This window comes from Pseudopipra pipra, chromosome 7 (assembly GCF_036250125.1).
Source record: "Pseudopipra pipra isolate bDixPip1 chromosome 7, bDixPip1.hap1, whole genome shotgun sequence".
In the NCBI taxonomy this organism is placed as follows: domain Eukaryota; kingdom Metazoa; phylum Chordata; class Aves; order Passeriformes; family Pipridae; genus Pseudopipra; species Pseudopipra pipra.
Genome location: NC_087555.1, coordinates 29,668,473 through 29,682,488, shown reverse-complemented (window position 1 = coordinate 29,682,488; position 14,016 = coordinate 29,668,473). Strand labels below are relative to the sequence as shown.

At 39.7% G+C, this 14,016-nt stretch overlaps 1 protein-coding gene across 9 annotated transcripts in view; it reads right to left on the bottom strand.

Moving 5' to 3' along the window:
- The window catches only part of KALRN (kalirin RhoGEF kinase), a 507,433-nt gene that overhangs the window by 251,506 nt on the left and 241,911 nt on the right, over positions 1 to 14,016 (bottom strand). For all 9 annotated transcript variants that reach the window (XM_064661424.1, XM_064661428.1, XM_064661425.1 and 6 more), the window contains exons 9-10: positions 13,441 to 13,572; positions 7,150 to 7,380 (exon numbers count right to left, since the gene is read on the bottom strand). In XM_064661424.1, the coding sequence (XP_064517494.1) occupies positions 7,150 to 7,380; positions 13,441 to 13,572 (363 nt within the window). The remainder of the gene's footprint in view (positions 1 to 7,149; positions 7,381 to 13,440; positions 13,573 to 14,016) is intronic.

Genomic DNA, 14,016 nt, shown 5'->3' with positions numbered 1-14,016 from the left:
ACTTTAAATCAAATTATGAAGAGGATAGTGTACTGTTAACCAGTAACCTTTAAGGAATTTCCAGAATGATATCATTAAATGAAAAGTTAAAACTATAGTTCTTTGTGATGAATTTTGGCACAAAAAAATACAGGATAATACTGGTCTAAATTTAAGAGCACTGTCAGAAGTTTAGAACAGAGCTCCCTCTCTCATGTGAGTTCAAAGTATTTAAAGCAATTTACTTCTTAACCTGATAGCCTAAGACATGCCAGGTGTTCTTACACAATGCACTGATCACTGGTTACAGAGTGCAAATGTGACTGCCTGGACAGAAACACAGAGCCTGCCTCTGTACCAACAGCCACTGTCTGAACATGCTCAAGTATCAATGTGCCAAGTATTTGCACTCTCAGTCAGGAAGCTCTGCTCTGTCCTTTTGAAGGGCAGATTTCTAAGCCAGAGTTGCTGGCAAGTTGCTTTCAGTTGTGTTCTTTTTTCTAGAACCCTGTCCTGTTTGTGTTGGAAACCCTGAGCGTACTGTCTATAAATGCTCTGTGTCTTCACAAGCTAAAGGAACTAGGGAAACATCCATATGAAATCACCAGAAAATAGGTGGGCAACATTCTCATTCTCCTTCCTAGCATGGCTTCCTTGTGCAGCAAATCCAACACAATCTGGTCATTGAGAAGTAGGGATTGTATAGCTGTGCAGGGTGCTCTTATTCTACTACTCTCTGCTGCCACCAGAGCTTAGAGGTATGTCTATAGCCTGTAGAAATCATCTGAAACTCCTGCATAATCCCATGCTACTGAGGGTCCAAATTAAGGAATGGCAGTCCTCTTTTAAGAGTTCAAAATAAGCAAATAAGTCACCCAGCAACGTTTTTGTTATTTAAATGGCCATGCCGTTATTAATTCCTTTCATAATATCTGCAGGATACTAATCAGCACAAATAAACCACCACTTCACTTTCAAGACAGAGCTAGTTACTTGTTAATCCTCTTCAGAAGATGAGTGGGGCCACAAGTCTGTTCACTGCCTGGACTCGCACTCACATTGACTGAAAATGTGCCAGTTCCTTTGGCAGGAACAAAAGGAATGGAATGAAAATTGCCCTGAAAAAGCAGTTGCCAAAATGTTTTATTGCATGGCCTGTGATGAAGACTGGATGGAAACAAATAAACAAAACCCCCTTTTACTACTATTGTACCATCCTTTACTGCATAAATAATAGAGCAGAGAAGATTTAACAGCATAAGAGGCTGTTAGAGACATACCTGGGTTTGGAAACACATGCACATATTATTAAGTTGGTCCTTTAGAGCTCTGTAGGTAAAAGTTGTATGGTCTATCAGAATTTTGTGGTGAGATATTTATATCAAATAACAAACCAGGACATTGTGGCCTCACCAACTGCTGGAAGGACAAAGTTATTGAGAACAAAGGGATTTATCTCTAGGTCACGGATAACAAAAGGTTGCTTTCCCTTCTGTTGCATCCCATCGGGAGAAGGCTGCCAAGAAGTTTTACCAGTATTGATTCCTGAGTTCCTTCTTCATTAATTTTTGGGGGCAATACAACCATAATTAGAACCTGTACTCACTATCACTCATGGCTGGTAAGGTCACATATACCTTCTAAGCTCAGGGAACTTACAGCAGTAATACCTTGAAAATGTAAACATATAAATGACAAACATTAACCGCATCTCATGACTTGATCAATTTACCAAAGGGGTTGTGAAAATTCTCTAGGATGCTTTGAATTGTAATGTTTTAATTAGTGATCTGTCAGGGGTAGCTATTTACAGGCTAAATCTGCTCAGATGGCACACAGAGCATGTGATGTATTTCTGCAGGGTGCTGTGGCTGAAGTCATCTGGTAGTAAATAGAATCCTGACTTAATTTTTCTTTTTCCTTAGCAATTGTTTATGTATAAATCTCTTGTTTTACAAGTATTATTATATAAAAAAAGCATAAAAGGAGATATATAGTCTGATTTCTTCTGTCTTTGAAACAAACTATGACACGTTGGAAAACTACAGAATGGTGGAGAACTCTTCATTGCCTTGAAGTGATCAAATGATCAAAACAACTGAGTATGCATGTGCATGTGGCGGGGAGGGGGATGTACAGACCTAATCCTCTAAAATCTGGTGTGAGAGCTAAATGAAACACGAACTGCCTCAAGTACCCTAGCATTCTTCTGCAAATGAACTACATAGATCACATGTATCACATGAAGTGTTCAGCATTCTCAGATAGTGTATGGAGACAGATAGACATTGTCAGGACACTTTTCCATACAAATTATGCCCTGATCTGTTTTCTCTGCCAGTAAAAGCCAGACACGTTACAAGTTAAAGTGCTTGGTTATGAAGAGAGACAGCCTTTCCTCTGCAATACTCTGCAGTCTCCCACAACAATGGCAGCTGGTAAATGTAATGTTATCAGAATGGCCACATGGCCTTTTTATCCATCACCAGAGGCAGATAACCACGCAAGGGAACCAAAACTATGTCCATTAATGTATCTGGGCATGAAGCCAACAGAAGGCAAATCCCCAAATTTAGAGAAATCAGATGAACCTGCCACTAGTCCAGCCTGATCTTTTCAATAACCAAGAGGATTTCAGACAGTGCTACAGCTGGTAAGGCAACAGTCCTAGCTCTCTGAGTACCACCACCCTCTTGATTGTTAGTGTCATCTTGCTGTTTGCCACTGGTCTTCATCTGGCATGATGGGCCTGTTCCATTTTGCCATGCAAAGCCACCACAGCTACCTCAGCACTGTGTACATAGCCAAGAAACCCCCCACACAGTACCTCTACATCCACCTATTTTTCAGCTCTTCCTTTACAGGCAGCCAACACAATCAAAGTGAAGCAAGAAGAAAGTAGCACCAGCCATGACCTTGGGACAATTATGTGAGTCTGTGGAGAAACAGGCTGCCTGTGCCAGGCTGTGTGTTGTATGTATGTATGAAAATGACAGAAAGAACTGAGAATTTCTGTGAGAAGCCATAAGGCCTGTAGAATGAGAGTAGCACTTTGACTATTCTGCCATGAAAGTGCGTTAAAATACCAAGTTCAAGGTTTGTCCAGACCACTTCAATAATGCATCTAATGGGTCTCCATTTTCCTTCTATTTTAACAGGTATGCTTCAGGCTTTACAACTTCTCTTGAATGAGTTTCTTATAAAGTAGAGAATTCAGATGAAATTCTTGCCCATATGAAACAAATGGGATGGGGGAGGCAATGAGGTGGAGAACAGCCTTATAAACTTACTTCACCTCTTTCGAAGGCTGCATGGTAACATCTGCTCGTGGTACAACCCTTATCCTACTCTTGCTGTTTCAGTGTTGATGTTCATGGGGGCAAAGGGAACATATTAGATGCTTGGAGAGATGCATGCAGAGGCTGGCAGGATAAATCAGAATCTAACAGTGCAAAGCAGTGGAAATTTGAGCCTACACAAGAGCAATTTCAAATCTCAACAGTGATGGAAATGGTGTTAATTTGCTGGTAAATCGTCTGCAGAAGGGGAAGACCCAGAGCAGAGGGAGGCAAAAGGGAAAAGGTAACAAAAATTGAAGAATCTGCAGCAATTACAAAATACCAGTGTGAGTGCCAAAGGGATTTTTTTTCCTCGCCTGCAGGACAGAATCTCATCACCTCTTCCCACAGCTGTGTTCTAAAAGGATCAAACACTGTAGCTCTTCCTTATCCGAAACCCCAGAACTTCTAAAAAGCAACTGAAGCAATGAAGTATTTTACACACTTAGCAACCCAACATTTTTATAATGATCCTAAATACTTTTAGTGTTAAAAGAGTTCCTTGTCAGTTCCTGCCTGTGTAGAGCCTCATAACAGCTCACAAATTGTCTTAACTGCTATTGCTTTTGTGTGAATGGTGCTCTACTTCCTGTAAAGGCTGCAAATGCAGTTTCACGCCATTTATTTTCTTTCCTTCTTTAAAACACTGTATATTCATTACTCATTGTCCTTAGCATTCCATTATTTACCTTGGTTCACATGTGCAAATGGATGTCATTGTATTAATACATAGATATAATAGCAAACAGTCTTGTAAAATGTCTGATGGTGTGAAGTAATGGCTATTTCTAATGATATTTTATAGCATAACATTTCTTACATTAATATTGTAACCTGGCAATCCATAGTGTTTACACTGGTTTTTTTTTCTACAGCACAACATGTATTTTGATTGTGCTGTGACTGTAAGGATTTTGTGCAGTTCAAACTAAAACCCAGCTAGAATCAGAAGTATTTCCTTGACAGTGTGAAACTATCTGAGAACACAGCCCTGACCTGCCATTAGTACATGCAGCATGTAGTCTGGCCTTGCAAACGGTGCAGAGTACACCAGGAATTATATGAATGAGCCCTGTGTAACATATCTTAACCCTTAAATCCAGTCCAAATGGCACACACTTGGCCTACATAAAGCCTTCATCCAGCTAATTAGTTTTGCAAGGCCTCTATGTGAACACTTGATATTGATGCCCAAATACTTGATCCCTCTGGCAAGACTCACTAGAGTAGCTAGATGAGGAATTATTGATCTCTCAGGATCCATAAGTATCTCTTCTTGGAGATGTGTCTTTCCCAAAAGCTATTAATAGCTATTAATAGCAGACTGAGAGGATGCAAAATAATATTTGAGTCTGTATTAAGAATGTGCAAAACAACAAAACCTGTCCCTATTCACATCCACTTTTAAAACAAGATTGACACAGAACAGGTGACATGAAGAGAAAGGTATAGATGAACAAGTGAGGGAGTGAAAGTTCTGACAGAGAGATCATCTTTCACCAGAATTTGTACTGTACTAGCCAACAGCTGGAGAGGGTGAGCCACGAGACATCCTGACAGGGAAGACTGCATCTCTGAGAACACATTTAATTTTGAGCTGGGTAGAAAGGGGAGTATCTTCCTTAGAGAAACTATACTGTAGCATTACCCGTCTAGAAGACAGCAAATTCTAATAAACTCTAAGCTCTCCTGTCACGATTTGTTCTCCCACATATTTTCATTTTAGACTTGAACCAGGAAGAACTCAGTTAAGGTTATTAAATTTTGACAAGTCAAGAAATTATTACAGATAAATGCTGCATATCTTTAGTGAAAACATACAGGTAGAGAGCTTCATCTGCCAACTGATGGGCATTTAACAAAATAAGCAAAATAGGAATTGCACGACAAATATACAGGTGTTTATTTTCAAAGCCCTCATCAACATCCTCAGATATCTTCCTCCTCCTCACAGAATCTACAATTCATATTTCACATTTAGCTGATAATTTCATTTATGAGTTACAAAGCATTTATCTTGAATAGTACAGATGTTTAGTGAACAGAATGATTCATCTCTTCCTCTCTACTTTCTAAGTAGGACAAAGAGATGCCTCCAGTGTGTGCTAGGATGGAAAGACGTCTGTCATTAAGTTGTTGCTTCCCAGATAATAACTACCCATTAAGAGAAAAATTTGGAAAGACTGCTGCCAACAGAACTCACACAGAGTATTGCTCTCTAAAGCAATGGTGCTCCAGTGACTTACTGCTTCTTTCTTTTCCTCTCACCAAAAGTCACAGTACATACAAAAGACCTGTTCCTTCTGAAACCCAGTGACACAGCCTCATTGCCTTGTATATGTGGAGAGTAAAAGTCTGAATGGGTTTTATGAATGAATCTCATAAACACTTCTACTGAATTCAGAAGACGTAAGAGAGAAAGTTTTGGTTTGGAAAGAGTGAAAAAAAAAGTGTAAATCACCGTAGGGAATGAAGAATATCTAAGATAATATGGATTCTTATTGACATTATATACCACAATTAGAAAAATCACAAAACCATCACAATTTACAACCCTTGATTTTTGAGATTGTAACCCTAAAACTTATTAACTTTGTATATTTTGCTGAAAGTATTCTAACTGAATTCCAAGTACATGCTCTATTTAATATATAGCTTATGAATTTCATTACCATGCAGCATGTTTGCTGACATATAATGAAAGCAAAGTTGCTTAAATTAAGCATTCACTACATTCAGTCCCAGTTTTAGTTATATATATACGGCATGAATATTTTTGTGGGTTTAGAGGAAAAATTAGGCAGGTAGAAATAATGGCAAACTTTTAAAGACTGCCAAAGAAATGGCCATACATATTTGCAAAGGACATCTACAGCTGCAGTTGTGCTGGTGCACTCCAGTTGTGCCACTAACAGGACCCCAGATTTGCATGTTGAATAAAAGTTGCCTGTCCCCTCTCCTTGTTGGTTCATGTCTATTTTACTTGTGACAATTTTGTTGCTCTGTTTCTGCCTCATTTTTCACTTGGAGGAAGGCAATGACATAAAGAACCCCAGGGACATTAGAATGCTCCATAAACATGATTACAGCATTCAGGCTCTTCATTTAAGCAAGTACCATATTGCCACCAACATCTGCTTCGGGCTGTAATGGGGCCCATTAACAAACCACACCATCCTGAATGAGCAGAGCCCTGTAACATCTGTTGATTGTGCTTGCATATTAGGCAGCTACAAACATGGCGTCTCACACCTACTGTCACTTATCCATTCATATGGATTCCTCTGGGAGAGAAAAGTTATTCACCTGGAGCCTAAGTTCTCAGAGGTGAGCCTGTACCCTACACACTGTACCTCTGTGAGATGGGATCGGAACATTGGGGTGTGAAGTTAATTTGGAGCCAGCAAACTCATAGCAGAGGAACATCTAAAGATCATTTAAACACCACCACTAAAATGTCTATGTTGTTTCCTCACAGGAAAGTGAAATACACCACAGTTCAATGGCTTTTTACACTTGAAATTCTTTTTTTTTATTAAACATCACTTTCTCAGAAACAGTAGAGCACCTACAGCTAATTGCTCACTTGTGAAAAACTGAACACTGAAAATAGTGTCACATTTCTTATGGGGAATGGACTGATCAATAATCAATGGACTGACTGATGATTGCCAACGTGAAACAGAGATGTACTGAAAGGTGAATTAGGATTTTAGCATACATAGAGCTGCCTGTGAAATCTTGGTTATGGGAATAGCCTCTAGACGAGTCACCAATCTTTATGGGCTGAAAAGAAATGGTCATTTTTTATCTCTTTTAGTAGTGATATTACCTGTTGAACATCCTGCTGGAACACACAGAGCTGCAGCCTTTGATGTAGCCGGACCTTTCTGTGTTGCCAGATGCTTTCTAGGCGCCGTTGGTGATGCAGGACTTCATGTACCACATCCAACACCTGGTGAACAGCCTTGGAGTAGTTTGCAGTAGCAGTGAGGGATTCAGAATTCCCAGGGCTCAGGGGACGCTGTAGAACATCCAGCAAGGCTTTTCCATCCTGGCTCACCTGAGTGAAGAAATAGGTCTACTTCACTGCACTGATACTTAAACATTCAGTAGCCGACAGAGAACATTCTAGCTCATTCTTTTTCCCCTGTGTGTTTTCCTTATTTAAGTCAAAAAGGAAGAAAGACCTCATCACATCTCTCTTTGACTTGTAGTTACACATTCAGCACTTGCCTTTGCTTCCCAGTGAGCCTGCTGTGTCACTCAGCAGGAGCAGAGGTACTGCACTGCTGGGACTGCACGCACACATCCCAAGGCTATGTTACATTCTGACACTCGGGCACTGAAAATCTTTGACATATCCTGGCTAGTGACAGGTGGCATTTGCAATAGCAGGCCTATTTCTGTGAGGAGGTGGCATTTTAAGAAAACCACAGATGGCAGAGTCATTCATATTCTGTATGATAAAGGACAGTCCTTTCTTCGAAGGATTACTAAGTATGTCTATACGTTGAGAAGTGTGACATTCCATTCTGTATTTCATTTATTTTCATTTAGTGGCAGTGAAAAATAAATTAGTATATGACAGTGATTCTTTTCTTCCCCAGGAATACCTCAGAGGAACCTATGGTCTCCATTTTCAAAGGACTACAGTTGGCTAGCTAATGCAAAGCCAGCCACATGTAACCTTTTTTGAGAATATTAAAATACATTTACAGATGCAAAGGCATTTGGGAATTTAAAAAAAAAGAATGACAGATTTTTTATGCCAGAATTTTTTCCTGGAACATTCCTGGAGCATTTTCATATTGCGGGGGCAATATGAAAAATGGAACCATAAAAACCAAATTGCTATTAAAAAGTGTGTGCATGCACTGGTTCTCTAGAAATGGCTTTTTGAAATATTTTTCAGTTGCAGGTTACAAAATTAAAATATTTTTTTCAACAGAAATGGTGAATGAGGACGCTCTTGGAATCCCTCTCTTTTCCTGGTTCAATTTTTTCTTTTCCCTCTAAAACAAACTGCAATGAAAATGACAAGATTTTCTGAAAAGTGTTTTTATTTCTATGCAATCACAATTACCAATCTTGCCAGGGAATAGATTAATGAATGTTTTTCATCTAGTTTAAATTTTGAACATTATCAGTCAAAGTTAAAACACATCTCAAGGATTGCCAAGTCTCATTTGTTTCTGTATTGTAAGTTGCTTGTCCAAATGTAGCAAATATCCTTAAATACCCAAACTTTTGGGGTATTTTTTGGCAAGTCATGCCACATCCCAGTCTGTTGCAGCACTGTGTATCTGGTGCATTTTCAGAGAAATCAAGAGACCCTTTGAGATTTATACTGGCAAAAACTGGAGTCAAATCTCATCATATTTATGAATGTTGGGTGGGCTTAAGCAAATCCTTGTAGATTTTTTTAAATATTCAAGGCAATTTGAAATAAGATCCAGAAATAACTGGCCAGCCCACAGGGAGTAGCTTTCCCTACTAAATTCAGTTGCTGCTGAAGATCAGCTGAAACATGCCTTTCTTTTCACATGCTGGTGCCTTCTGGGGTCACAGAGGGAACAGCAATAGTGGATAGTGGTGATATGAGGGAGGACTTTAGGAGGAAACACTGAGGCACAGATGTTACCTCGGCAAGATTATGGATATGGTATTATCTGATACTCAGGAAGAAGCAGCTTCTAGACAGGCAAAGAGATAAGGCATAGTACATCCTATTTTATCTGTGGGAAGACAATCAGCAGCAACTTAATCACTGGGAACAGGAAACCAAGGCTATGGGCACATTTGGGTGCAGCTTATTAGAAACTCCCTCTTTGCACTGGCTAAAATTCACTGTCTATATTCACTATGCTCCTGTTACTGGGCTCTGGGATTACAGTTCGTCTGAATCAGTCCCTGGGTGGTGGTACAACAGTTTTAGTATAGTCCCTGCTGATTTACACTAATAGCAATCACAGCAGAATTGGGACTAACAATGCAGGTTCAAAAGTTTGCCCTGACTGCAGAGAATGCATAGAAAATATGACGGACATGCTTTACTCAGGACAACTCTCCTGGAAAGTTTGTGCCATAATATAGATCTATTAATACCTACAGCTTCTGCATTGTCTCATACTCCTTTCTCTTCTACAGGATGTAGGCTTTGATCTCTTGCATGGCAATTTGTTTCTGCTGTCTATTTAAAAAGCCTCAGAGACTACAAGTTATGATTTTTCCCTGATGGGCATAGCCTTCCAGTTATTCTCTGCACAGCCAGAGATAAAAACCAGACTTTAAGGGCTTCTGTTGTCCTGCCAATAATCATTAATACAAATTGGAGGCTACTAGAAGTGCTTCAGTGCTCTCCAATTTACATGCCTGTCCTGTCATACCAGACTAGATATACGACAAGGAGCATGGTGACCATGAGGTAACCAGTGGTACTCAGTATTCACAAGGATTACATACATATTCCAGGGTTTCATATCTTCTGCAGCTCTGAAATTCTTTGGCTTAAAAACTTTATTTTCCAAAAGTATTTTTGTTGTGACTATTACTGCATTCCCAATCAATAAGTTCAGAAGGTTTGTGCTCTCAGAGTTCTCCAATTGAACACATTTCAGAAAGGAAGGGAGCAGCTTCACAAATCGAGAAGCTACCTACTGTGCTCCTGCAGTCATTTCCTTCTCCTTACAACTGCAAAAATAAATCAACAAATCTCTTTTCATGTGAATCTTTTTTAATTTTTCAAGGACCGTGCAAGGAGACAAGCACTAACAACCCGGCTTAGTCACATCATTTCACTTACGTCTCACTAATGACATACTGTTAAGCATTGCAAAAGTCTTAGGCTGAATGGAGCCCATATGACTTGAAGTCCCAGTAAGGTGTAAGTGCCAGTGTTGCATTTGTCAAAGCAAACTTGATACTTCCTCACTTATTTTGAAAAGTATAGAATTGCTGCTGGACTTCATGGGAAAATTTAGTTCATTACCTGACACGACACACATATACACTCCTGTCATCTGGTGATATTCCTGCATTTTGGCTTCATGGTAGGAGAAGGATAGGCAGAATGCAAAAGTTATGTGACCTTGGGTGAAGCAAAAAATAGATTTTATTGTGCTAGTGGAATAATCTCCATGGATGCCCTGTACATAACTAGGGAATAAGTTAAAATCTGCAGATATTCCATAAAGAGGGTAAGAAAGAGTTCCAGAGCCTTGCAAGTGGCTAGACTAATAGTGCCATCTGTTGAACAGCTATGATTGGCACTGGGGAAAAAAAATGGGGTTTAGAGTGAATATATCATGCCTTTAGGAACAGAGAGTGAAGAGCAGTTATGGCACAGTGAAGAAGATGCTCTTACCATCAACCATAACTGGAGAAAGCCTTTCTTTCCCTCCTAACCTTATCTTTACCCCAGTAGAGGTCTGCAGTAGATTTTGTCTCCTCAGTAGATTTTGTCTCCTCATCCACAAGAAATACTGGTGGAGCAACATAAATACACCCTGGCTACAGAAATCAAGAGGAGATCTCCTTGCAAGAGGGAAAGCTGACAAATGCATATACCTTGTGTGCCTCTTCTCCCTCCAGCCCTGCTCTACACAAAAGAAAAGCAAGGCCACAACTAAGTTCTTCAAAGGAAGAAGGCCTGTTCTGCCAGCAGCTTGGCTTAGTGCAGGAGATTTCTTAGATGTGGATTGCATACCACGTCCATGATCTCCACCTCCACTAGTTCTGAGCTTCACTCAAGCTTAATAAAGGAAATAAGGCAAATAATTATGACTACAATTATGGCAAGATGGATAAAAAGAGTCTTCCTAAGGTTCTTTGGATGGCTCTTAGGTTACTGAAGTGAATTTGAACTGCTTTGTTATACTCTGTAAGAGAACATAATAGGCCCATAACATATTAAATGTTAGCTAGTATCCTATTAAATATCCATATTAAATGGTTATTTCAAGGAATGATTACTCTTATTTCAAATCTTTCCGAATTACAGAAATAGAAACAGAGATTTTCAGTGACTGCAGGAAAATAGAAACAGGGGTTTTCAATGACAATGAAAAGGAAAGAAAATGCTACAGTTTTCATCCTACCATAGAGAGCTCTGAGGGAAGAGACACTGTTTTCTATGAGAAGGGGCATTATATAGATTGGAGAATAGGCATGTGGATAGGAGGCAGGACTCCTAAGACTTTTCACCTTACCACATATCTGTGGGAAAAAGGATGAACATTTCTGAAATGAAAGACTATAACCTTTCTGGCAATTCTACATACCATTTAAAAATTTACTTATTAGTAAAATAGTATAGGGATGTTTTAAACAGCTGTGCTTGTGATTAATTATAGCTTTCTGAGGAAGCATCAGCAAAAGCAATATGGATGTTAACAGTTGCTTTTGGTAATGAGTTTTAAACAAATTTTGATTTCACAAAATCTAAGATTGGGGCTTATAAAGAAAATGCCAATTTCAAACATTATTATTTTTTATTTAATCCCAATATGACATAGTTTTTCGAAATATTTTTAAATGCAACCTAAAAACCTGACTGGGTATTTGTATGAAATTCATAGTTGCAACTAGAGGTCAACAAGACTGTTCTGTCTTTGCTCACACAATCCACTGTTCCAAAGAAGCCTAAGGACTGAATAAGGAAGCACCCTTTGCCACTGCAACCCAGACTTGCTCATTCTAATTGACTAACTCTCAAATTCTTGCGGGCATTTGGGAAAGAAGAGGTTTGTATCTAACATTCCTTATATTTATCATCAAAGTACCTGCACAACTGCACTGTGTATGTGTGAGTGCCAACCACCAAGCCTAGAAGAGCAAATCAGTTTCTCTTCTGTTTTATACTATAGATTCTTACAAGGCCACGATGACCAGAACAAGGGCTGGGCATGTAGGAGAGCTGCTATATTCCGTTATGCAGTCTTCACTTGGTGACTTACTAAGTATAGCAAACACTGCCACAGTCCTCTAGTCCAGCTTAGAAAACTGCAAGGAGCAAAATCCCTTCATAGCCAGCAAGACAGTCAAGCATAACACAATACAGGGAAATGAGAAATGCAAATAAACCCAAGTGTTCAGGTAATTTGAGGTTTACTTTCCAACAAACCTGAGTCCTGGACACATGTTTAACAGAATACAACAGATAACACATATGGATTCCTACCACCAGGGTAATTTGCAGGTTGGTCCATGTTTGGGATGAACATCTAGACTAGTTTCATTCCTAAAAGGATTCTCCTAGATGCCAGGAAGGTCCTGGAGCCCTTCTGCAAAATGACATGGACTAAACACAGACCCTGGACTGCACAGTCAAAGGCACTGAGTGTTGACTGTCAGTAGCTTTTATTTCATGCTGCAGCCTGAATGGGGGAAAAAGCAAGTAAAAAACTTCATGTGGATTGTGGATTTTTTTGACAAAATGCCAGAGAATTTGCCTTAGCATTCTTGCCACCCTCTTTTAAAGGAAAAAAAAATCACATACCTATTTAGGTTGGAAGTATTTTACAACAGTATATACAAATACATCTGACATGGTGCTTAGGGACAGGATTTAGTAGTGGACTTGGTAGTGTTAGCCCAGCAGTTGGACTCATGATTTTAAGGATCTTTTCCAGTCTAAATGACTCTAGATTCTGTCTAAAGCACAGTCTTTTGCAACATTCATTGCACTTAGGACCTTACATATCTTTGATGATGTATATTAAAGGAAAAAGCCTTTGGCATGCTCTGTGACATCAGCATACCCTTGCTAGAGCCTGGACTCATGCACAGGAGGAAAAGAAAAGTAGTAAAGTTGCTGGTGGCTTAAAAGGGTTCCCAGTTCAGCAAAGGCAGTGAAATGGCTCTTCTTTGGGTGCTAACATTGGTTCTAGATTTTATTTCTGTATGGGGTTTGTCCCTCAGATTTGTCCTTTTGTTCTGTCCTTACAAGCAGATTGCTGGGAGTCACCTACTACAGCCTGGGATTAGGTTTGACTCCATCTTTGGAAGAGTTGCAGAAATGGAAACCAGAACCTACCTCATTTAGAAAAGCTACGCTCCTAAATGCAGTCAGATGTCTGTTATCACTTAACAGATACTCACATTTTCTCTGGAAAGCACATACCTCTGTGTAGGCCTGTGTTACTTGCTCATAGAGGGTCTGGTGGTGGTGGATGGCCAGTTCCAGGTCTTGCATTTCTGAGGGCAGGCCTCCGTCACTGCACATTTTGCACCAGGCATCCACACCTGAAAGGAACTGAATTCCAGGAACCATGAGCAACAGTGACACAGAACAACATCTCGTCAACATCAGAAAACTTCATAGAGTGCCACTTATGTCTGCAGCAACAACTGAGAAAAACGTAACAATTATAAAAGAGTCCTTTTGGGCACCTTGGAACGGCGCATACCTGTCACCTCCTCAGTACTTGAGGGACACCTAGATCCAAAGGCATGTTTTTTGTTTCTTCTGGATTAAAAACAAATGCTCATTTAACCAGGCTCAGCAAACACCCCTTCTAAAAGTCTTCGCATACCATGCAGGGAGGCCACAATATTGCAATCCAAAAAGGGAGGTTGCAGCATGTTTAGAAAAAACCATCAGCATGAAGCACAAAAGGACACAGTGACAGCTCCAGCTGTTTCTGGCATTGTCTCATCTGTCAGTCTTCCCTCAGTCATTTACCTGTCCTGAACACTA